The 25956-nt window shown below is 35.6% G+C and overlaps 1 protein-coding gene across 10 annotated transcripts in view; it reads right to left on the bottom strand.

Moving 5' to 3' along the window:
• STXBP5L (syntaxin binding protein 5L) overlaps positions 1–25956 on the bottom strand; it is a 469360-nt gene that overhangs the window by 265360 nt on the left and 178044 nt on the right. For all 10 annotated transcript variants that reach the window (XM_056793510.1, XM_056793513.1, XM_056793507.1 and 7 more), the window contains exons 4-5: positions 12288–12369; positions 7258–7358 (exon numbers count right to left, since the gene is read on the bottom strand). In XM_056793510.1, the coding sequence (XP_056649488.1) occupies positions 7258–7358; positions 12288–12369 (183 nt within the window). The remainder of the gene's footprint in view (positions 1–7257; positions 7359–12287; positions 12370–25956) is intronic.

Below are 25956 nucleotides of genomic sequence, written 5' to 3'. Positions count from 1 at the left end.
GACTTTTATGAACAGTTTCCTATAGTAGACCACATTGTTACAGACACAGAACTGCCTGAAAACTATAAAGAACATAAGATTACATCCACTGTGTTTGCTGTGTATTGATTTTTTTCAAGAATTTCACTCTAAAGAGCAAATTACAGTCTTAAGACTCTCCTCAAAAATGGCATCTCCTTGTATATGTTAAGATCATGTATTATTCCTTGCTAGATGCAATCACAGAGATATTTCATCAATCCTATGGTGATCAATGAAAGTTTGCTTAAGCAAACATAAAACAGACAAGCTAGTCATCAATGTTTCTCACTCTCATAAAGTTTGCCCTACACAAAATCTAAATAGAAAAGAGATTCCTGAAATAGTGAAGTCCTACATATATTCTTATTTTTGTATGACTAATTACCTGAGCCTAAGGATATTAAAGGGTCTAACAATGATTAAAAAGATACTTGCCTAACAATCTATAAGAGAAAAAACAAAATGAACAATGACTGTTTTCCTGAATATGACACACAGTGGGATGAGTACCCTACTAAATTAGTACTCCTATATGTCTTTTGCATAGGCAGAGACCATTGAGTTTGGTCCATTTTTTCCTTGTTTTTCTTTATTTTTTAAAATTTTATTTAGTCAATTTAGAACATTATTCTTTGGTTACAAGAATCAAATTCTTTCCCTCCCTCCCCTTTTCCCACACTTTCCCATAACCGAACGTGCAATTCCACTGGGTTTTACATGTGTCCTTGATTAGAACCTGTTTCCATGTTGTTGATGTTTGCACTAGGATGATCATTTGGAGTCTATATCCCCAATCATATCCCCCATCGACCCTTGTAATCAAGTAGTTGTTTTTCTTTGGTGTTTTTACTCCCACAGTTTTCTTTCTGAATGTGGATAGTGTTCTTTCTTGTACATCCCTCCAAGTTGTTCAGGATTACTGCATTGCCACTAATGGAGAAGTCTATTAAATTCAATTGTACCACAGTGTATCAGTCTCTGTGTATAATGTTCTCCTGGTTCTGCTCCTCTCACTCTGCATCAATTCCTGGCGGTCATTCCAGTTCCCATGAAATTCCTCCAGTTCATTATTCCTTTGAGCACAATAGTATTCCATCACCAACAGATACCACAATCTGTTCTGCCATTCTCCAATTGAAGGTCATTCCCGCATTTTCCAATTTTTTTTTTTGCCACCACAAAGGGTGGCTATAAATATTTTTGTATAAGTCTTTTTCCTTATTATCTCTTTGGGGTACAAACCCAGCAGTGCTATGGCTGGATCAAAGGGCAGACAGTCTTTATAGTGCCCTTTGGGCATAGTTCCAAATTGTCCTCCAGAATGGTTGGATCAATTCACAATTCCTTGGTCCACTTTTTTAAAAGGAGGAAGACAGTGAACTAGACTGCATATGGGAAAACAAGTGGCATATTCAATGAATATGACACAAAACTCATCTTTTTAATATCAGTATTCTTTTAGTGGTGCTATAGATCTATGATTCATAGAATGTCACAATCTCCAAGAAATTAAAATTTCAGGTGACCCAAAAAAGACCCAGTATGAACATAAATAATAACAATAATGATAATAACTGGTATATATATACATATATATATATACACACACATATCACTTTAAAGTTTACAAAGCATTTGACATTAAATATCTCATTTGAGTCTTATAACAACACAGTAATATAGTATATTGACAATGATGACTTGCATATTACCACTAGGCTTTAATATACTCATTAGGTACGTTTCACCTCTATACTTAAGAGCCTAATTATGACTACTATAGCTCCTTCCAAATCTCACCACTACAGGAGTCCTTTCCTACCCCCAATGTCATTGAAGAACAGAGTAAGCCACTAGAGTCCTCTTCCAACCCATCTTTACAGACCATCACTAGAAAGCAAAGTTAGGATTATTACTCCCTATCTATCAATGACCACTTCGTGCAAAGGCCACGGGTATTCTCAGCCTGGATACTACCACCAAGACTAACATAATCCCCTCACCTTTTCTTCTCACAATCCTTGTGCTGTAAGCACATGTAAGCCCCATCACTTTCCAACTTTCCACTTTCAGTTCTCAATCATACTCCTTCTGTATCCTAGTCCAGTCCCAACTTCCCTTCCACCACATCTTTTGTAACTCTAGTTTCACATTTAACAAACTTCCCTTCATTTTAGACCTCTTTGCCTCAGGCTTCTACCATCTATTTGTTCTCAGAGTTCTTGTCCCCTGCTACCCCAAGATGACAGTGGATTCCTAGCCACTTTCTCCAGTCCTTGCTCAACTTTCTCTCAAATTCTCTGACACATGGTCCTGGTACTTCTCACCATTAACTGCCTTTTCCATGATTGATGTAAAAAATAGACTCGAATACAGGACTACAATCCCCATGAGCCTTTGCTCCACTTCCCCAGAATGCCTTGTAATCTCACCTGGGCCGAGATCTAGAAGATATTTAAGCAAAGGCTTTTGAAGGGCTCAGCCCTTTTTTGGACTTCCGTTTTTGGAGCAGAGAGGTCTCTTCCATGATGTGAGGTTATTTTGTCTAGGCCTCTGGCCTAGGCACATGTTTCATACTTGTATATTCTTAATCTTTAACCTTTAATAAACCTCTAAAAAATATATATTCCTTGCAGAGAGAAACTAATTTCTACCTGCCTCAGTCTCCCCCTCTCCCCTAAATTTTAATCTTTACAGTTATGGCGACCCAGATGGGACAAAGAACTTTCAGTCTTCTGATTTCTTTTCTGATCTTAAATTCAATTTTAATAGCTAGTACCTAGAAAGCGGCCCTGCCGCTTCCTGCCTGCAGCCTGCAGCCCTGATCGTCCTCACCTGGTACCTGGTCCCGGCCTTGCCCACCCCGCAGCCGCTCCTGCTCCTGGCCTCTCACCAGCCGCTGCCTGCCTATTTCTGTGCCCCAGACCCAGGAGCCCGACCCAGCCGGCTCATCACCCAGATCCTTGGAGCAGATCGCTCAGGACTCATTGCGACCAGCTGGTAACTGTATTGGCCACGTGGGCGGAGGGGAGAGACCAGAGGGAAAGGAGATTTTCCCTTAGGCTAAGCCTCCACGTGGCTAGGGGTATTGGCTGCAGGGGTATCAGAGAGGGGAAAGAGAGAAAAGACTAGAGAGAAGAAACAGACTTTTCAAACAGAAACCTAAAAAGCAATGGGCTGTTTAAAAGGATTTTTGACTCTTCTGGCAATTTCATTGATTTTGCCTGCCTGTCTGGGAGCAGACTCAGCCCAAAGATTCAACTTTGAATTTGCAAATGGGTGGCCCAGTGAACTGGAAGCCAGGCCCAGAGGGAGGTCTCTAGTTAAAATCTGGCCTCCGATGCTTCCCAGCTATGGGGCCCTGGACGGATCCCTTGAACCCCATAGCCTAGCCTTTACTACTCTACCTTCGGACAATAGACATTTAAATGGATAATTAAAAACAAACAAACAAGAAAAAACAACCCAAGGAACTTTGAAGAGACTAAAGGCTCTAAGGCATTTCAGACTCCAATGGTTTATTAAAAAATCTCTGTATTCTATTGCATTTTTTGTTTAAGGTTTAACTTTGTGATTTTAAGTTCATATATTACTGGATTGAATATTATTCTGTGAACTGAAGGTTGATCGAATTTATTTTGAATGTACTGAGTTTTGAAATTCTGTTGTTTTTCCCCTATAACTGTGTTGAAAAAAATATTATTGTGAATAAGCCCATATATGAAAAAACAGCTTTTTTCTATTTTGCTGAGGATAGATGGACTTCAGAACTGGTTATAATTGTATTAACAACCTTTGAAAATGTAATGTGCTAAATACCTCAAATGATTTGATTTTAAGGGTTTTTTAAATATGATTTTGGAATTTTTTTTAACAGTCTGGTTATTTTTGCCTGCCCCTACCACGAGGTAAGGCCCATTCTAGTAGCTGAAGTGAAATGTATTTTATAACCCCCAACCTTCCCACATGCGAATGGAAGTTGGGCAGTTAATTTCAGGGCATTTGTACCCTTGGGAAAAGCCTCCAAGAACAAGGAGCACCCCTTTATTTATGCTCTTCAGCTCACTATTTTACTTCTACCAGGATGATATATAGATTTCTTGATTATGTTCTTAACCCAAGATGAGTTTTACTTTGTTTTAAAAAAAAAAATATGTTTATTACCAAGGTTGAAAGATTGCTACGTTTGTAAAAATTGTGACAAATGTCCATCAATTCATAGGTTTTAAAAATGTCACACAGCAACTTATGTGAAATATGAAAGTGTGTTTGCTATTGTAATTAATTGGGCTATTGAGAATTTTGGGGATTTTGATCAATCACCCACAACACGGGGGAATGTAAAAAATATCATTATTTAAATTGCAAAGTTTAAATTCCTTTTGAGAAGAATTTTAGGTAAAGAAGATGCTACCTCTCTGAATCCAGAACTGAACTGATGGAGAAGCCACCATGAAGAAGCCTCCAGACCACAAGTTGCACAAAATTGAACTTTGGGTGTGGTTGATTGAACATTTATTTGTATGTATACTTTTATGCCAAAGGGGACTGCCCCCTAACGGCTTTTTGTCAATGTGTTCAGAAATTATTGGTTTTATTCTTTTTTCTCTTATCCTCATACTATTGTAATCTTTTAAGTTTATTATGTTTTTATGATCCTTTTGGGGAAAAATTAATTTTTCCACAAATGATCACACGGGGGGATGTAAAAAATAGACTCGAATACAGGACTACAATCCCCATGAGCCTTTGCTCCACTTCCCCAGAATGCCTTGTAATCTCACCTGGGCCGAGATCTAGAAGATATTTAAGCAAAGGCTTTTGAAGGGCTCAGCCCTTTTTTGGACTTCCGTTTTTGGAGCAGAGAGGTCTCTTCCATGATGTGAGGTTATTTTGTCTAGGCCTCTGGCCTAGGCACATGTTTCATACTTGTATATTCTTAATCTTTAACCTTTAATAAACCTCTAAAAAATATATATTCCTTGCAGAGAGAAACTAATTTCTACCTGCCTCAGTCTCCCCCTCTCCCCTAAATTTTAATCTTTACATTATTTTTTTAAAATAACTTTCCAAATGCCCTTGTATTTTTGAGAACTAGTTTTAGCTTTTTTACATTTCTACTTTAACTTTTTTTTAATATATTTTCTTTTGTTTTTTTTTTTGTCAATGTGTAATGTTTAAGGGATTACATTTTTTTTCTGTTGTCACCATCACTTAGTAATTTAACTTTGAGGTTCATTGTATTCAAATTGATGTCACCTTAGATATTTTAACCTGAAAATTATTTAGTTTCCTCAAATCTCATGACGTACAGGATGGTCATATTCTTGATGATACAATTACATCTGAATTTATGATCTTATGTTATGGCAATGGTCATCTCCAAACACCAGTCGAAATTACTACTGTGTTTTGCATATGGCAGGCATTTCAAAAATTATATTAAAGTAAATTGTAGGTCAAAACCATGACTATAAAACAAATAATAATAAGCTTTTTAATTAAGTTTAAAGTTTTAATTAAGTTTAAAATTATTGTGATACATGTACATCTCCATTTCTTCATTCATGTAAGGATAACTTTAAATTAAATAAATTAATAAATATAAATTATTTTAATTTATTTTATAATCATTTATTTAATAAATATTTATCAAATAATTAATAAAATTAAAAAATAATAAAATTAAATAAATAAAAATAAATTTAGAATCATATCATTTTAGTCAGATAAAGTCCATGTAGAAACATCTTATTTCATATTTCAGGGATGAACTAATGACCTGAGACTTTCTAAAGGTCAATTAGTAATAGAACTGGGTTAGAATCTAGGTCTTATGAATCCTACTTACATGCACTTTCTCTTTTAAAAATCTGATTTTCAGACAAAAGGAAAATAGAGATAAATATTAAGTAGAATGGCATTGTACATAATTTGTGGTTGTAACTCCCTCCTGAAGGGATTGACATGTGCCATTAATCAGAGTAATGAAAAGAACAAAGGAGCAGAGACAATCCCTTTCTAGAGAAAGAGCAGAGGGCGATTTAAACTGGGATAGCAGAAAGTAGATATAGTTGACCAAGTAAGGATGATTTGGGAGAAGGGGTGCTCTAATGTGCTGAAATATGAAGGGGTGACATAGAAGTGAAGAACAAAGGTATAAGAAGAGAAGCTACCAATCTGGGAGGTCAGTAAGGAGTCAGTAGGCAAGTAAAGTATATGTGCTGACCTGCTGAAATGTTAGCCTAGCGCTGTGTTAGCAAACCTATGGCAGATGTACCAGAGTGTGCCAGAGAAGGCTGCTTCCCTCCCCCTCTTCACATGCACCTGAGGATATTTCTCTGATGACCTGCAACCAATGGGAACACTTCCTCCCTCCCCTGGCTGGCGCAAAGCAGAAGCTTCACGTGACGCATGAAGATGGCAGTGTGGGTACTCTGTCTCTAAAAGGCTCTCCATCACTGATCTAGCCCATGACAAGCAGCTTGTTTGTCTCCACAGTGGAATTGAAGATGATGCTTGTATTTCCTCTTATGAAATAATGTCTATCACTTTAATAATGATGATGATAGCTCACATCATTATGGTACTTTCTAATTTGAAAAAAGGTTTTCTTGCAACTCTGCAAAGTAAAAACTACAAAAGCAGCAACATTATCTCCATTTGGAATAAGAGGGTTATGGAGGGTTAGCAACTTGTCCAAGGGGCCTAATAGCACATCAGAATAAACCTTTACAATCCAATCCCAATTCTGTTAACTTTAAGACTAGTGCTTTTTCCAGTATACCACTCCAACTCCCCATCTCCCAGATGATCTCCATAAACAAAGGAGCTAAAAAACAGGGTGATTTCTAGCACAGAACAGTAGAAAGAACTCTAGACTAAGACTGAAGAGACATGAGTTCAAGTCCTCCTTTACCACTTGCTGGATGTCACTTAGAGGCTAGTAGTCTCACATGTTCTATAATGTTGAATTCTAGTGGAAAGTCCCTCTACACTGGTGGGGTGGGGCAGGGGGTGCTTCTGTAAAGGACTTCCAAAAAGTCCTGAACAAGAAAGTTACACAGGATAACAGGAAATGGATGGACTAAGATATGAACCACTGAAGAGAGTACTCACATTTCCTTTTAAAAAAACCCATGAAGAAAACGTACAGAAATGCTGACCTGAAGTTTGATCATAAAATAATTCCCAATATGGAGTAAGAAATATCTGGAATTACTCATGTATCCTTACCGTTCTCGGTTAAATTTAAGAGAATGAAGAATGGCTGGCCGTTTTTGCCTAAGGTTCCACAAATGAAGTGTTTCATCTGAGCTTGCACTAACCAAAGCACCCTGTGTCAAAAAAGAAGATAATATACTGGTAAATAATCAACTAACATTTAGGCCTCGACAAGCAACACAAACTACAAGTGATTTACTGAATTTTTTACTTTCCATTGGGAATGTCCTTCCTTCAATATCTCCTCTAAAACATAGGGATCAGGATAAGAATAAAACTAAATATGATAATAATTATTAATAAAAATAATGCAAAAATTGAAATAGTTCTTTGAAGTTTTCAGAGCACTTTAAATCATTTCATTTGGTCCTGAAGTTTCTATACATGTTATGCCCATTTTACATCTGAAGGATCTGAGAGTCAGAAGGTTAAGTGAATTGTCCAGGCTCACATAGTATGAGAGATAGAATCTGAACTCAGGTCTCTACTCTAGAGATTTTTCTACTGTTTCATGTTAATATACAAATAATAAACATAGCAAAACTGCGACACTCTACACTGCTTGAACTACATCTGGAATATTACATTCTGGAAGGTGACAATTGAAGAGTGTCATAGACATGCTGTAATGACCCTTTTCTTATTGTTCAGTTGTATCTGATTCTTTATGACCTCACGGATCATAGCACTCCAGATTGTATCCTCTACTGTATCTTGAAGACCATCCAGATTCACATTTATTGTTTCCATAAAACTATCCATCTCCCCCATCTTCTCCTTTTGCCTTCAATTTTTCCCAACATCAGGTCTTTCACAATGAGTCTCATTTTCTGATTATGGAATCAAAGTATTTAAGCTTGCTTATTGTAAAAAACATGACGAACAAAGCTGAGATTTCCATAAATAAACCAAAGCAGTGTTTTTTAAGGGAGACAGGACATATCTTTTAATAAACTAAAAAAAGTCAGTTTAAACACACTTATACCAGACATTAATAAATAGAGGGGGAAAGGTTGCACACTTGTTTCTGTTAAGATTCTTGCTGGATGTAATGACATGCTGCTGCAATACCTGCTATCACGTATGATGAGACTGGGTTGTTCACTTTAGCTCAGGACTTCTGAGCTGCAATAAGGTGACCTAGTGAACATGCTACGTCTGATACCAATGTGGGCTCTTTGGAGGAGCAGGTTTATCAGATTTGTCAATCTAATAAAAAGAGAACTGGCTCACATCAGAAATGAAGCAGACCAATTAATAGTAGAATCAGGCCCAGGAGGGCTACTGCACTTATATCCTAGGTAAGATAGGAAGATAGATGCAGGATCAAAATAATAGATTAATTCTGCTACCTCTCAAAAAGAAATGAAAAAAGTAGTTGACTTATTTTTAAATGTTTAAAATGTTTTGACATTTTATTTTTTCTCTTGATTTATACAGTTTTAAAAACTGAAGCAATGCAGATAAAACTAAATTATTAGAAACTATTGTCTAAATAGTTGGGAAATACATATTTTTACTCTAATGCAAGAAGTTTCAGTACAATTCTTACATTTTCACAGTGCAAGGAATGAAACTTTGTCCATTATGGGAAATATAGTAATAGGATATATTCTTTAAAATATCATTAAAGTACTTTTTTCCAATTCTTTATTGATTTTAAAAATAATGTTACTGCCCTTTACAGTCAGGTAAGACCACCATCCAGAAGATCATAGATCTTTCTCTCAAGTTTTTCTTGGCAAAACTATTTCATTCCCAACTCTTAACTCTTTCTTCCACTTTAGAATTAAACCTGAGGCATTATTTTTAAATGTTTGTGGGGGAATTTGAGGAGTGAGGTAACCTTGTGCTCCTTTCCACCACCTTCCCACAGTCCTGTCCCTCACTATCCCTTTTCCAACATCTTCCATAACAGGACAGTGAAAAGATAAGACATTAAAGCCAGACAATCCACGTTTAAGTAATTGCCTCCAAAATTTAATGCCTGTGTGACTTTGGACAAGTCACTTAAATTCTTTGGGCTTCAGTTTACTTACGTATAAAAATGAGAGGTTTGGACAGATGACACTGAGTACCTTCCAGCTCTATATATATGATGTACAATCCAAAGTACGGTTTAATTAAAGAATCTTAAGAAAATATTTTCTACATAACTAACATAATTTTGCCAATGGAGTATCATCAAAATCCTAGGTTTTGATTACAAATATGATGAGATACATCTTTATAACAAAAATCATTTGGACTGGTACTGCTGCCTCCATTATTCTGTGCTCTAACACAGAATGGGAGAAAATCCTTTGGGCTTAGAGCCATTAGAGTCCTGGGTTCTACTCCCAGTTTTGACCTTAACAATCTATATCATTGGGAAATAACCAGCACCACCTGGCTTGTCTGTATATGTGGTCCATGAGCATACTAAGATGATGGCTGAGGGAGGTAGCATCAATATGATGTGCACAGTATAAGGCAATCCTGTTATATTTTATAAGTAGGATTATTTTCCAGAAACTAGTCAATGCCTTACCAGATAACACAAACCTGTTCAGAATTTAAAATAGGTTTCTATTGCCCTCAGAAAGGATATCAGGGTTGGAATGAGATTTAGGTTACAAGGAATATAGGCATAGGAAAGATGACCACCCAGTCAAACCAAGAAAGCGATGAATAAAGTACATTAGTGTATTACTCTGGGAGACCCATAAGGGACCCTACACTTTGGTGCTTTCTGATACACAGGTGGCTGTCATCACCATGGAAACAGGTTGTGCCTTAAGTAGAAGATTCTGTTGCTTTGGCAAGCCAGTACTTAAGAGTAGTCCTTGCTAAGAAAGCTAAAATTATTGACTAAATGAGAATTTGCAGTTTCTCTCTATATTCAAAATCAATGAAATGATTATGTGGTCCTTGGATGACTTATAGAAGACACATACTAAGCAAACAAAATTAGAGCTATCAAATGAGAGGAGGATGGTAAGGAAACCATTTCAAGGAAATCCATATGAATGGAAGGCAATGTAGCAGGAGCATTCAACACAGAAATCATGGAATCAAAGGATATGAGCACTACAAGGGACCTTAGAAGTTCTTTAGTCTATTTACTTGTCCTAGAGAAGAATCCACATTACAGTATCAAGTCTGACTGAACAACTTCTTTGGTAGGAAACAATACTTCATAAGGAGCCACATTTCACTTCTATTAGCTCTACCTAGTCAACATTCATTCCTTTTATTGCATTAAAGTTTGCTTTTGGACATATTATATGCCCCACTTGTGCCCTCAAGACTTACAAAAATATGTTTTATCCATTTTTTATGTGGAAGCCTTTCAAATATTAAAAGACAGTTATGCTGACAATCAATCTTCTTGGGGCTAAGAATCTCCAACTCCTTCAATTACTTTTATTTCTAAAATCCCTCATCATCCTTTATCTTCTCTTAATATATTCCAGTTTGACAATGCTCCTCTTAAAACAACAAAACTAGACAAAATGCTCCAAATGTCATTTGACACATATGGAGCATAGTCTGACCACTTAATAACTATTAAATGTAACTATTAAAACTACTTAACTATCTGGACATGATTCTTTTATTAACAAAAAAATGGCATTAATTTTTTTTGATAACTGTATCTCCTGTCAACTAAAACTTTTTATCTTTTTTTATCAGCTGTCTCCCATACCATACTTTTCCAGACTACCTAAATGCAAAGCTTAAATTTTTTTTGATTGTTCTTCTTTCAAACCATTGTTTCAGACCAGGGCAATATTTATTCATCTTGATTTATAATGAAATGTCTTAGTTTTGTTTGAATCCACAAAAAATTTAATCAGCATGTCCTCTAATTCTTACTCTGAAGTCAGACTAAAAAATCATGAATAGGACAGACCTAAAAGATGGAGCTTTGTGCTTTTGCTAATGTTCTTTCTCTAGGTTGACATCATTTATTGATCAAGACTGGATATATCTTGTTCAACTAGTTATGAATCTTCCTACATATATCATCACATTTCTCCATTGAAATATTCCCAAGAATATGATGGATTTTGCCAAATGCTTTACTAAAATCCAGACACGTCTACAGTGTCCCCTAATCTATCAAACCCAGATATCCTGCTGAAAAGTAAATTAGACATTACTTGTTTTTGATCATCTCATATTGGTGACTCATGCTCCCCCTTATTAAAATGCCTTAAAATCACTAATGTAATATTTTGATCTAAAAATTTACCAGGTATCAATGTCAAGTCTTTAGTTTTCCAGAACCTATTTTTTCTCCTTGTTGAAAAGAGCATTTACCTGTTCTCAGGTTTTGGCATCTCCTTTTATTCTGCATGATTTCTTTAAGATGAGTCACAGTAGTTATGTATCACATCCACAATTTTTTTTCCATATCCCAGCTATGATTTGGGGGCTTAGGGACTTGAACTCATTAAAAAATATTGGTTGTGGTTCAGCCATTTCAGTCAAGTCTAGCTCTTTATGACACTATTTTAGAGTTTTCTTAGGGAAGATACTAAAGTAATTTGCCATTTCCTTCACTACCTCACTTTAGATATGAGCAAATGGAGGTAAACAGGGTTAGTGATTTGCCTGGGGACACATGACTAGTAAGTATCTGAGGTCAGCTTTTAATTCAGGGTGATAACCCTTTCTGACTCCAGGCCTGGCACTCTATCTGCAGCACCACCTAGATACCCAAGAAACAACATATTTTTTTCTTTTCAACTGTGTTGAAGTTTAATTACATCTTAGTTATATTTGTTCAACTCTTTGTAGCTTGACAATAATTATCCTTCACATAATATAATTAAAATGGAAACTCTACAGCCTGATTTTTATTGTCATCTAATAATTTGCCTTTTCCACAAATTATCTCCAAAACAATGGGCTTTTCTTTTTCTTCTTCTTGAAAAGAGGTATACATTCTTATAATACTATGTAAAGCTTTTTTTTTTTTTTACAAATCCAATTTGAATTAATGAGGTGAGGTAAATTTGAGCAAAATTATGTACTTACTGTCACCAAATCCTTACCTCATTGATTAAGAATTGAAGCTGCAGTACTGCTGCACCACTCTCATGTTGGCAATAACAATCAACACCAGGCCTGCCCAATCTGTTATAGTCAAAGTTAAGGATTCTGAAAATTTTTACCAGCAAGATCAGCAAACATTAGAACACAATCTATTAATTAATTTTTGTTTTTAAAATATTCTGTTTTTATTAAAAATAGTAGAGCATATTGTGTTTCATTTATTCAAATCAAACTAAACAATTTGAACCAGAAATAATGAAAGATTTGAGTGGCCCAGTCTAAGTCTACTTCAATATTCCTTTAGTGAATTCCAGATGCATTTACAAGTAAATATTATCAAACATTCAAAGAACAGTAAGTTTTCATATTACATAAACTGTTTGCAAAAACAGGAAAGGGAAACCTGCTCAAATTCTTTTTGATATAGTCTTAATATGTAAACCAGGAAGAAACAAATCAGTGAAAGGAAACTATAGACTAATATCCCTAACGAATGGTGCTAAAATTTTTTTGAAGTTTGTGGAAGAGGCATGGAGGAAGGGAGAATTTCAAGCTTGCAAAAGAAAGCTGGGGACCTGATCTGTCAATCAAGGCAAAGATTCGAAATGGAATGTTCCCAGGAGAGGCAGTTGGGAGCTTGGCCAGAGGAGAGGAACTGAGACTTTGGCTCTGGGTTTACTGACCAAGGGAGAGACCTCTTCTCTGGGGTTACTGGCCAGGGGAAGACTGGCTTCATCTGTCCTAGCTTGAAGGACCTTGGGGTGGGGGATTCTGGAGTTGGCTGAGAAGAAAATAACTTCTGTTGGTGGCTTTGTGTAGTGGAAGAAGAAAGAAGATTTAACAGTTGTCCTTCATCTCTCTGATTGTCCCGAAGTCACAGAGGTGACTGGACTGACATTTCCCAAACCTTCCTAATTCTCCTTAGAGATTAGGGACACCCTCATCCCTCTCACCTCAATCCATCCTGTCCTCTCTTTCCCAATAAGCCTCCTTACCTGAGAAAGAGAACAAGATTGTCTTCTCTAAACCTCTCAGTTCACCTATGAGTTATATGGAAAGGTGACTTACTAACAGGGGGGAGGGAAAGGGAGGCAGGAGGCAGAGGGTGGAAAAGGGAGTGAGTGAGGAAGGAAGAGAGGTAGGAAATATCTTGACTTATTAGCCATTAGTGATCTATCGACAACCCCAGAATACCCCAGAGAACCCCACAAGCAGCATCTCTCTATCTCTCACTATCTCTCCATCTCTGAAGAAGTCTTCTATCTCCATTTACAACTAGGCACTCAAAGATTCCCCTAGTACCTCTCTAGACACTGCCAGAGTATCCATTTACTACAACTAGAAATAGTTGGACAAATTATCATTTCTTTATTACAAGTTTTAGCAAAGTGGATATAGTCATGAAAAAATGATACATTTTGTTCATTAGTATTTATACCAGTAATATAGGTTAGTAAGAATACCATAAACAGAATAGACTAAAGTATCACATGTATTAGTATAAAGTATCACAGTATCACATGATTATGTCAGTAGACAGAGAAAAAACTTATAAAGCACTAAAAAGCATAAAAATAAAGGGATCTTTCCTTAACATGATAAATCATATAAATAAAATGAAGACTCAGGATTACATGAAACAAAGATAAACCAAAGGCTTTCCCCATAAAGACAAAATAAAAACAAAGATTATTACTATCACCATCATTATTTGATAGAGGGATAGAAATACTAACTAAAGCAACAATAAGGAAAAAACAGGAAAAAGCAAAGGGAAAGAAGAAATAAAATTATTGCTTTTTGTGGAGGATATTATGGTCTACATAGAGAAGCCTAGAAAATCAACTAAATAAATTAAATGAAAATAATGCCAGCATAAGAAAAGAATATAAAATAAACCCAAACAAATCAGTGTTCCTATATATTACTAACACAATTCAAAAGGAAAAGAAAGAAATAGAAATTCTTTTGAAAATAATTATAGGTTGTATAAAATATTAAGGAAATGGACTAAGATGCATAGAGAAACTATACAAATACAACAACCACTCAATAGAAATAAAGGCAAACTATTAAATGGGTAGAGAAATAAGATGCTTATAGTTGATCCATGCCAATATAATAAAAATGACAAAATTACTTACTTATTCAGTACCATACAAACTGAATTTCCAAAGGATTATCTTAGAGAGGAAGGAAAATTTTTTTAAAAAGTAATCTAGAAAAACCAAAAGATGTATTCTTAGAAAAACCAATCAATGAGAAAATTGGAAAGTAGTCTGACAAAAATTAGTTTTAAACCATGATTTCATACAACATATCACAATAAGATATATATATTCTTAATTTTCAAGGCCACATCAAATACAAATTAGAGAAAAAAAGAAGAAATTATCTTTTGAATCTAAATAAGGGAAGAGTTCATGACAAGCTAAAGACAGAGAATATCACAAAAGATAAAATGGATAATCTTCCCAACATAGATTTTTAAAGATTTTATAAAAACAAAATCAATGCAATTAAAATTAGAAAGGAAACAATTCACTTGGAAAGAAATCTTTGCAAGTTTGTCCAACTAAAGTCTAATTTCCCAGATCTATACGGAAAGATTCGATATAAAAGAATTCCAAATGCTCCCTAGTAGATAAATAGTAAAAGGACAAAAAAAAAGGTAGTTCTCAAAGGAACTTTTGTTCTAGTGATTAACAGCCATATAAAAAGTGTTCAAATCACTAATAATTAAAGAACTATAAATTTATGCAATTCTGAAATTTAACCTCAATTTTCAAATTGGTGAAGTTTGCTTTATAAAAAGGAAAATGGCAATTGCTAGAGGGGAAGACAGGTAAACTAGTGGAAAGTTGGTGAAGTTTTGAAATGGTCTAGCCATCTAGAAAGCAATTTGGAACAACCCACAAAATGTCACTAAACTGTGTATATACTGTGACTAAGAGATATCACTACTAGACCTCTATTATAAAGAAAGAAGAAAAGAATCAATATGTTAAAAATATTTACAGAAACTCTTTTTGTGTTACTAAAGAACTAGAAAGTGGGGTGGCTACCAAATGAGGAATTTGCTGAACTTATTATGGTATGTGAAGGTAATAGAATACTATTTTTCCATTAAAAATATCAAAAAAAGAAACAGGAACACTCCTATAAACTGCAGTAGAGTTAGAATACTGACCCAGAAAAATGTATATAGTGACAATATTAACATAAAAACAAATAACTTTGAAAGACATAAGAACACTGCTCCATGTAATGACTAATCACAACTCCCAAGGACTGATAAAATATGCTATTATTTGACAGAAGGGTGATGGACTCAAGAAAAAAGAAATGAGACAAAAATGGAAAACAACTAGAAAGTACCTCTTTCTTAAGAAGTTAAAAGGTTTATCCCCTGTGTAAGAATGTACAATGTGCCAAGAAAAGATTCACAAGTTTTTAAATATCACCAACCATAAGAATTCCCAAGAGCATTTGAATTGAAATCCTAGCCCTGCCTTTTCTTAGTTGGGCATGTTACTTCTCTGACCTCAGTTTTCTCATCTGCAAGATCAGGGGCTAGAAAAGATAACCTATAACATCCCTTCTAATTATAAACTTATAATGTTATGATGATACTAAATAAAGAAATAATAAATCTATTTATTAGGCAACCATCCTTTAAAGGGCTAGCCTCACTATTCAGAGAACCTAAATCTAGAAAGAAATTTATATGTGAAAAACTGTACTGCAGTGTCACTAAATGGTAACCTAGTGATAATCAATTTTTCTCTCCCTTAAAAGAAAGTCCTATTGTTACTGATACAGAATTTTACTGTCAATCCTATGCTTGTCACCTACAAACATCATGTAAATTTACTAATGTACCTTAAAATAAAAAAGTGAATTTACAATTGGACCTAAGACCTACATCCCTTCTCTACATGTCATGCAAATTCCAAAAAGCTTAAATAGAATCAACCAAATTCAGAAAAATTTTGATAAAATATAGTTTTGTAAAAGTTTTAAAAATAATTTCAGGATCTTTAAGGCAATTCTATAAAGCAGCAATTTAGGAATCAATTTAATTAATTTTTTCAAGTATTAACAATTTGTGCTTTATCATTTTAAATGGTGACATGTAGTCTATAATTATTTAAAAGAAATATTCATGTGAATCTTATGGCATGAGTGTACACAATGCAAAAGCCTATAATTTATCTTTCAGCTCTTTAGATAAATTCTCCTAGGTATATAAAAGTTTAACAGTTTAACTCTTAAGTTAAGGAGTTATAAGTAAAGAGTTGTTAGAACACTAAATTGAAACATTTTTTCTTTAATAAAACTTAAATATAATGAACACAGACACAATTTGTTTTCTGTCAACCTGCTCTTCCAATTTCTTTGTCAGAAAATTCCCATGAAAACATTTAAGTGCTTCCCCAGACATGGATAGATAGAGGTCAAAATGAGAAACCCAGTAACAAAATGCAAAAGTCATTTTAAGAGAGAGTACCTTCCCCTACTTTTACCATTTGTCTAATTATCTAAGAAATTTAATGGAACCTCACCTTTATAATGTAACCTTGGAAATACAGCTCTGACCCCTGATTCATTTAATAACTTTTTCCTATAATGATTCTTCTGGAAGATCACACTCAACAGTACTTTCATAGAAGTAAGCTATGGGTAAGGGCCAAATCCAAATACTACCTCTTTTTGTACAATCTGAAGCTAAGAATGGTTTTTATATTTTAAAATACAATAACATTTTATTTTAAACTTTAAGATGTAAAACTCTTGAAACAGCAGACTTCTGGGTAAGTATGGCTGCAGAGCAGACACAGATGGCTTCCTCTCCTCAGACCCGACAACACAGACAACCTCAAAAGACCCCTCTCAAAAACAAAAACAACCATCCTCATAAGAATGGAGAGACCCCACACTAAGGTGCAGTACTGAAGGTAGGTGGGACTCTGGCATTTCCACAATATAAGGGAAGAAAAAGCTGACCCACCCTCCCCCACCCACCACGTCGAAGGAACCAGAGTTTAAGTCTGCACTAGCTAGAATCAACAAGTGAGGGAGAGGCACCCCAGGACTGAACAACAGGAAGTCCCAGGTCTGGAGACCTGAATAAGACCACCAAGGACCCACTCCTGTGAGTAGTAAAACCCCAAACCCCGGCAGGTGGGCAAGGGGAACTCAGGTCGTGGGCACCCAGAACTAGCGTGCTATAATCAACAAGTGCGTGAAGGGATACCCTGAAGTGAGCAAGGGGCACCCACAGGTCTTGGGAGTTAACTAAAACCACCAAAGACCCACACCTGAGAGCAGTAACACCTGAAACACTGGCAGGCAGTGGAGGGCATACCCTGGGCTTCCCTGGGAAGACAGCACAGCTGCAGAGAACAGAGAATTTGCCTGGGGCTAAAGCCATGATCATCAGACCCATACACTGAGAGCCAGCCCTCCTCATTCAGATTTCTGACTGGAAAGGGGAGAAAAAAACCATAGAGATGGCAAACACTGCTCAGGGTCAGCCTCCCAACACCAAGAAAAGCAAGAAGAAGGGGGTGACTTTGGACACATTTTATGGAGTGAAAATACAAAATACAGAGGAAATAGAAGAGGAAACACAAAGAAATGCTCCAAAACCTTCCAAAAGAAATGGAAATTCTCCACAAACTCTTGAACAATTTAAATTGGAAATTATCAAAAAGATGGAAGCTTTCTGGCAGGAAAATGGGAAATAATGCAAAAGGAACTCAGCAATCTGAAGGACCAAAATATGCAAATGCAGAAACAGCTCGAAGCCTCAAAAAACAAGTCAGGCCAAACTGAAAAGGAAAACCAATCTTTAAAGGTCAGAATCAGGCAACTGGAAGACAATGATCTTGAAAAAGAGCAAGAATTAATAAAGCAAAGTCAAAAGACTAAGGAATTAGAAGATAACATAAAATATCTCACTGGCAAGGTGACAGACCTGGAAAACAGAGGAAGGAGAGACGATCTGAAAATAATTGGCCTACCAGAAAAGCCAGAAATAAACAGTAATCTTGACATGGTGATATAAGATATCATGAAAGAAAACTGCCCGGAGATTCTAGAACAAGGGGACAAAATATGCATCGAAAGAGTGCACAGAATACCCTCTACACTAAATCCCCAAATGACAACTCCCAGGAATGTAATTGCCAAATTCCAAAGCTTCCAAGCAAAAGAAAAAATCTTACAAGAAGCCAGAAAAAGACAATTTAGATATAAATGAATACCAATCAGGGTCACACAGGACATAGCAATTTCCACTCTGAAAAACCGTAAGGCCTGGAACATGATATTCAGAAAGGCAAGAGAGCTGGGTCTTCAACCAAGAATCAGCTATCCATCAAAACTGACTATACAATTCCAGGGGAAAGTATGGGCATTCAACAAAATACAAGATTTCCAAGTATTTGCAAAGAAAAGACCAGAGCTCTGTGGAAAGTTTGACATCCAAACACAAAGAGCAAGAATAACATGAAAAGGTAAATATGAAGGAAAGGGAAAAGGAGAAAAGTGTTATCTTTTTCTTTTATTCAAACTCTCTTCTATAAGGACTACATGTATATCAAATTATATATATATATATATATATATATATATACATATATATATTAATATGTGGGGAAAATGTAATGTGTAACTCTCAAAAATTATATGCATCATTAGAGTAGTAAGAAGAATCACGCATAGGGAAACTTTGGGGCATCAAGACGATATGAATAAAGGGGGGGAGAAAGAAAAAGGTAGGGGGAAATCATTGAGGGTACTAAGATATACCCCAAGAAATAGAAAAAAATTAAATAGAATAATCTTTCTCACACAAAGATACACATGGGAAGGGGAGGGGAAGAATTCTCCTATAAGAAGGAGAGGAAGAGAGTTTTAATTAAACCTTACTCTCAGTGAAATCAACTCTGAGAGGGAAGAGCATCTAGATCCATTGGGATCTTGAATTCTATCTTATCCAACAGGGTAAAGGAGAAGGGAAAACCAAGGGGGAAAGGGAGGGAGGGAACACAAAAAGGGAGGGAAGGGGGGGGAGGGGAAGGGAATAAAAAGGGAGGGGCCAGAAAGGGAAGCATATCAAGGGGGGGGAATAGGAAGACTTATTTAAAGTAAATCACTGGTTTAAAAGGTTATAGCTAAAGAAGAAAGGTCAGAATTAGAAAAGGATATAAAAATGCCAGGGAATCCACAAGTGACAATCATAACTTTGAATGTGAATGGGATGAACTCACCCATAAATTGTAGACAAATAGAAGAATGGATTAGAATCCAAAACCCTACCATAAACATATGGTATCTATCTTCTTCTGTCTTCTATCTATCTATCTATCTATCTATCTATCTATCTATCTATGTATCTATCTATGTATCTATGTATCTATCTATCTATCTATCTATCTATCTGTCTGTCTTCAAGAAACACACATGAGGTGGATAGATACTCATAAGGTCAGAGGATAAAGGATGGAGTAAGACCTTTTGGGCCTCAACCAATAGAAAGAAGGCAGGAGTTACAATCATGATATCTGACAAAGCCAAAGCAAAAATAGACCTGATTAAAAGGGACAGGAAAGGTAAATATATTTTGTTAAAAGGGACTATAGACAATGAGGAAATATCACTAATCAACATGTATGCACCAAATGGTATAGCATCCAAATTTCTAATGGAGAAACTAGGAGAAATGAAGAAGGAAATAGACAGTAAAACCATATTAGTGGGGGATCTGAACGAACCACTATGAAATTTAGATTAATCAAATCAAAAAAATAAATAAGAAAGAGGTAAAAGAGAATGAAATCTTAGAAAAAGTAGAGTTAATAGACAAATGGAGAAAAATAAATAGGGACAAAAAGGAACACACCTTCTTCTCAGCACCATATGGCACATTCACAAAGATTAACCATACACTAGGTCACAGAAATATGGCATTAAAATACAGAAAAGCAGAAATAATAAATGCAGCCTTTTCAGATCATAAGGCAATAAAAATAATGATCAGTAAGGGAACATGGAGAGACAAATCAAAAATTAATTGGAAATTAAAAGTTATGATACTCCAAAATTGGTTAGTTAGAGAACAAATCAGAGAAACAATAATTTCATTGAGGAAAATGACAATGGTGAGACATCATTTCAAACCTTATGGGATGCAGTGAAAGCAGTACTCAGAGGAAAATCCATATCCCTGAGTATATATTAACAAATTAGGAAGGGCAGAGATCAATGAATTGGAAATGCAAATAAAAAAACTTGAAAGCGAACAAATTAAAAACCCCCAGAAGAAAACCAAACTAGAGATACTAAAAGCTAAGGGAGAAATTAATAAAATCGAAAGTGATAGAACTATTGAACCAATAAATAAGACTAGAAGCTGGTACTTTGACAAAACAAACAAAATAGACAAAGTACTGGTCAATCTAATTAAAAAAAGGAGAGAAGAAAAGCAAATTAACAGCATCAAAGATGAAAAGGGGGACATCACCTCCAATGAAGAGGAAATTAAGGCAATCATTAAAAACTACTTTGCCCAATTATATATGGCAATAAATATACCAATCTAGGTGATATGGGTGAATATTTACAAACATATAAATTACCTAGACTAACAGAAGAAGAAATAGAATTCTTAAATAATCCCATATAGGAAAAACAAATCCAACAGGCCATCAAAGAACTCCCTAAGAAAAAATCCCCAGGGCCTGATGGATTCACAAATGAATTCTATCAAACATTCAGAGAACAGTTAATCCCAATACTATACAAACTATTTGACATAATAATCAAAGAGGGAGTTCTACCAAACTCCTTTTATGACACAAACATGGTAGTGATTCCAAAACCAGGCAGGTCAAAAACAGAGAAAGAAAATTATAGATCAAACTCCCTAATGAATATAGATGCAAAAATCTTAAACAGGATACTAGCAAAAAGACTCCAGCAAGTCATCACAAGGGTCATCCACCATAATCAAGTAGGATTTATACCAGGGATGCAGGGCTGGTTCAATATTAGGAAAACCATCCACATAATTGACCACATCAACAAGCAAACCAACAAGAACCACATGATTATATCAATAGATGCAGAAAAAGCCTTTGATAAAATACAACATCCATTCCTATTAAAAACACTAGAAAGCATAGAAGAGTCTTTCCTAAAAATAATAAACAGTATATATCTAAAACCATCAGCTTAAATAATCTGCAATGGGGATAAACTAGATGCATTCCCAATAAGACCAGGAGTGAAACAAGGATGCCCATTATCACTTCTATTATTTAACATTGTACTCGAAACACTAGCAGTAGCAATTAGGGAAGAAAAAGAAATCTAAGGCATTAAAATAGGCAAGGAGGAGACCAAGTTATCACTCTTTGCGGATGATATGATGGTCTACTTAAAGAATCCTAAAGAATCAACCAAAAAGCTAGTCGAAATAACAACTTTAGCTAAGTTGCAGGATACAAAATAAACCCACATAAGTCATCAGCTTTTCTATATATCTCCAACACAGCTCAGCAGCAAAAACTAGAAATAGAAATCCTATTCAAAATCACCTTAGACAAAATAAAATACTTAGGAATCTATCTCCCGAGACAAACACAGGAACTATATGAACACAACTACAAAACACTCTCCATTCAACTAAAACTAGACCTGAGCAATTGGAAAAACATTTACTGCTCATGGGTACGACGAGCCAATATAATAAAAATGACCATCCTACCCAAACTTATTTATCTATTAGTTCAATAGCCATTGAACTTCCAATTTTTTTTTTACTGATTTAGAAAAAAACATAAAAAGTTCATTTGGAAGAATAAGGGATCAATGATATCTAGGGAAATAATGAAAAAAAAATACAAAGGAAGGAGGCCTTGCATTCCCAGATCTCAAACTCTATTATAAAGCAGTGGATATCAAAACCATGTGGTACTGGCTAAGAGACAGAAAGGAGGATCAGTGGAATAGACTTTCAGTAAGTGACCTCATCAAGACAGTATATGACAAACCCAAAGACCCCAGCTTCTGGGACAAAAACCCACTATTTGACAAAAACTGCTGGGAAAACTGGAAGACAGTGTGGGAGAGATTAGGTTTGGATCAACATCTCACACCCTACCCCAACATAAATTCAGAATGGGTGAATGACTTGAATATAAAGAAGGAAACTATAAGTAAATTAGGTGAACACAGAATGGTATACATGTCAGACCTGTGGGAAGGGAAAGACTTTAAAACCAAACAAGACATAGAAAGAGTCATAAAATGTAAAATAAACAACCTTGATTACATCAAATTAAAAAGGTTTTGTACAAACAAAACCAATGTAACCAAAATTAGAAGGGAAGCAACAAATTGGGAAACAATCTTCATAACAAAAACCTCTGACAAAGGTCTAATTACTCAAATTTATAAAGAGCTAAATCAATTGTACAAAAAATCAAGCCATTCTCCAATTGAAAAATGCGCAAGGGACATGAACAGGCAGTTTTCAGACAAAGAAATCAAAACTATTAATAAGAACATGAAAAAGTGCTCTAAATTTCTTATAATCAGAGAGATACAAACCAAAATAACTGAGGTATCACCTCACACCTAGCAGATTGGCTAACATGACAGCAAAGGAAAGTAATTAATGCAGGAGGGGATGTGGCAAAATCGGGACATTAATTCATTGTTGGTGGAGTTGTGAATTGATACAATCATTCTGGAGGGCAATTTGGATCTATGCTCAAAGGACGGTAAATGACTGTCTGCCCTTTGATCCAGCCATAGCACTGCTGGGTTTGTACCCCAAAGAGATAATAAGGAAAAAGACATGTACAAGAATATTCATAGCTATGCTCTTTGTGGTGGCAAAAAACTGGAAAATGAGGGGATGCCCTTCAATTGGTGAATGGCTGAACAAATTGTAGTATATGTTGGTGATGGAATACTACTGTGATAAAAGGAATAATAAAGAGGAGGAATTCCACGGAGACTGGAACAACCTCCAGGAAGTGATGCAGAGCAAAAGGAGTAGAACCAGGAAAACATTGTACACAGAGACTGAAACACTGGGATACAATCAAAGGTAATGGACTTCTCCATTAATGTCAATACAATGTCCTTGCACATTCTGCTGGGATCTAGAAGAAAAAACACTAGCCACAAGAAGAGGACAAACTATGGGAGTAAAAACACTGAGGAAAAGCAACTGCTTGACTACTGGGGTGGAGGGGATATGACTGAGGAGAGACTCTAAATGAGCACCCTAATGCAAATACCAACAACATGAAAATGGGTTTGAATCCAGGACACATGTGATACCCAATGTAATCATGTGTCAGCTATGGGAGGGGTGGTTGGAGGGGGAGAGGAAAAAAAAATGATCTTTGTTTCCAATGAATAATGTATGAAAATGACCAAATAAAATAATGTTTAAAATATTAAAAAAAAAAACAAGATGTAAAACTCTTTCTGAGCCTTAATGAGACAGATTTGGCCAGCATGACATAGTTTGCCCATCTCAACTTTATAGTAAACAAACAAAAAACCTAAGAGTTACAGAAATCTCATAATAAAAGTTGAGAATATAGTCTTTAACAATAACCTTACATATTTAGGAAACAGAATACTTCCTCCAAACAGGACAAAATTAATACATTGCCTCTTCGGCCTTAGGTATGCCTACCTTGACATAAGGACACAAAGGCTTCTTAGTTCCAAATCAAGCAGAAATTTGGAAATAAGGCAGGCCAGTTCAGGTACAGAAGCTTGTTCTAGAAAGAAGCTATTTCCAAGTTCGTCTCTCCATACTAGATAAGCAATCTTAAGTAATACTCTATAATGCATATTAGAATGGAATGGAATACACATTCATAATGATTCAGCTAAGTGGAGCAGTGGATAGCATGGAGGGCCTGGAGTTAGGAAGACCCAAATTCAAATCCAGCCTCAGACACTTAACAATTGGTATAACCCTGGGCAAGAATAAGAACAACAATAATGCGTATTAGGTCTAAGGTACACTAATAAGATTTACATCCGTCAGTGCATGGAAACAAGATTTACTATTACTCAACAATGCAATCATTCCCTACAGTAACAAAAATCATATTTACACTCATGACAAGGTTCTCTCTAAAGATCTTCCTCTGAGGTGTAATTCTGGTCTGTCCATCAGTACTGCTCTCAAGTGAACATGAATTTCCTAATGTGGGAAATAAGTCTGTCCTACTTCTGTCACAGGAAGGGCCTCTGATGGGTTGTTACGGTTATAAAAAAGGGAGTACACTGCACCTGTGTTTTGAAGGGTGATCTTACTAAGTTTATAGTGAAAGGACACTATCTATCAAAACTTTAGTTTCCTGATGTCATTAGTAAATTCTTTCAATCATGTCCAACTCTTTGTGATCCCACAGACCATTGAACACCAGTTCATTCCATCTTTGACTATTTCCAAAGTCTGTGTAGGCCCATGCTCATTGTCTACTGTCTATAGGGTCCTCTTGGCAAAGATACAGGATTGGTTTGCCATTTCCTTCTTCAGTGAATCACACCTTTTGTCAAAATTCTCCACTATGACCTCTGTCTTGGGTAACTCTGCATGACATAGTTCATAGTTTTATTGAGCTACACAATTTCCTCTGCCACAAGAAAGCAATAATCCATAGGAAGACTTAGCAAATTTTTATCAATTATTAACCAGATATGGGACATATTTAAGCAACAATTATTTAACAAATTTGAGAGACATACACATTATTAGTAATTGTTTATCAAATTTAGAGACACATATTGTTGCTAAACTATACCACTCCATATAATATTATAGAAAAACAACTTACATAACAACATTTTAATTGCAAAATAGAGGTGGGTAGAAAGGAGAGGGGAGAGGTGGAAGAAAGAAGGAGGGGGGAAGTAGAGGGAGGGGGGGAAATAGGAAAAGGGAAAAAAGAGGCAAGAGAAAGGAAAAAAGGAGAGGGAGGAAAGAAAAAGAGAAATTCCCCAGAAGGCCTCAATCTTTTACAGTCTTTAGATTAACTAGTTTCATCAGATTCCTTCTTGGCTGAATCTAGGTCTGCTTTTCAACTTCTAAAGATTGGAGAAACGGTTATACATTTTGCATTCCAAGGTCCTTGGGAAATATGAAGGCTAGAGGAGCTGTGCGTTTCTCTTTTTCAAGGAAAAAGTTAATTTTGAATCAAGAAGAATCAAGGTAAGTTATTTTGCCACTACAATCCCTTCATTCCAAAGAGCTGGTCATTAAGATCGCTATTCTGTCAGTCTTCTAACAAAGTCATCCCACTTACTTCACATTTAAGGAAGACTAAACATAAATTAAAATATGTCAAAATACATCACATGAAGGGCCTGCTCAAGTGGCATGGAGATGAACAATTTATATAATTCTAGGCACAGAAGGAAAAATCTTTTTTAACATAATAAAAAAATGTGGAGGAAGAAGTACTAGTATAACTGACTATCAAAACACATAAAAGCTTCTCTTTTAGATCAACAAAAAATATTAGAAAATATTCTCTTGATTTCCAGACTTATTTGCTATAATGAAAGCTAAGGTTTTTTCCCCTTTAATGAATTAAAAGTAATAACCAATTTTTTTCATGCCTT

Source organism: Monodelphis domestica, chromosome 4, assembly GCF_027887165.1.
Source record: "Monodelphis domestica isolate mMonDom1 chromosome 4, mMonDom1.pri, whole genome shotgun sequence".
Taxonomy (NCBI): Eukaryota; Metazoa; Chordata; class Mammalia; order Didelphimorphia; family Didelphidae; genus Monodelphis; species Monodelphis domestica.
This window is presented reverse-complemented; position numbering and strand designations above follow the sequence as displayed.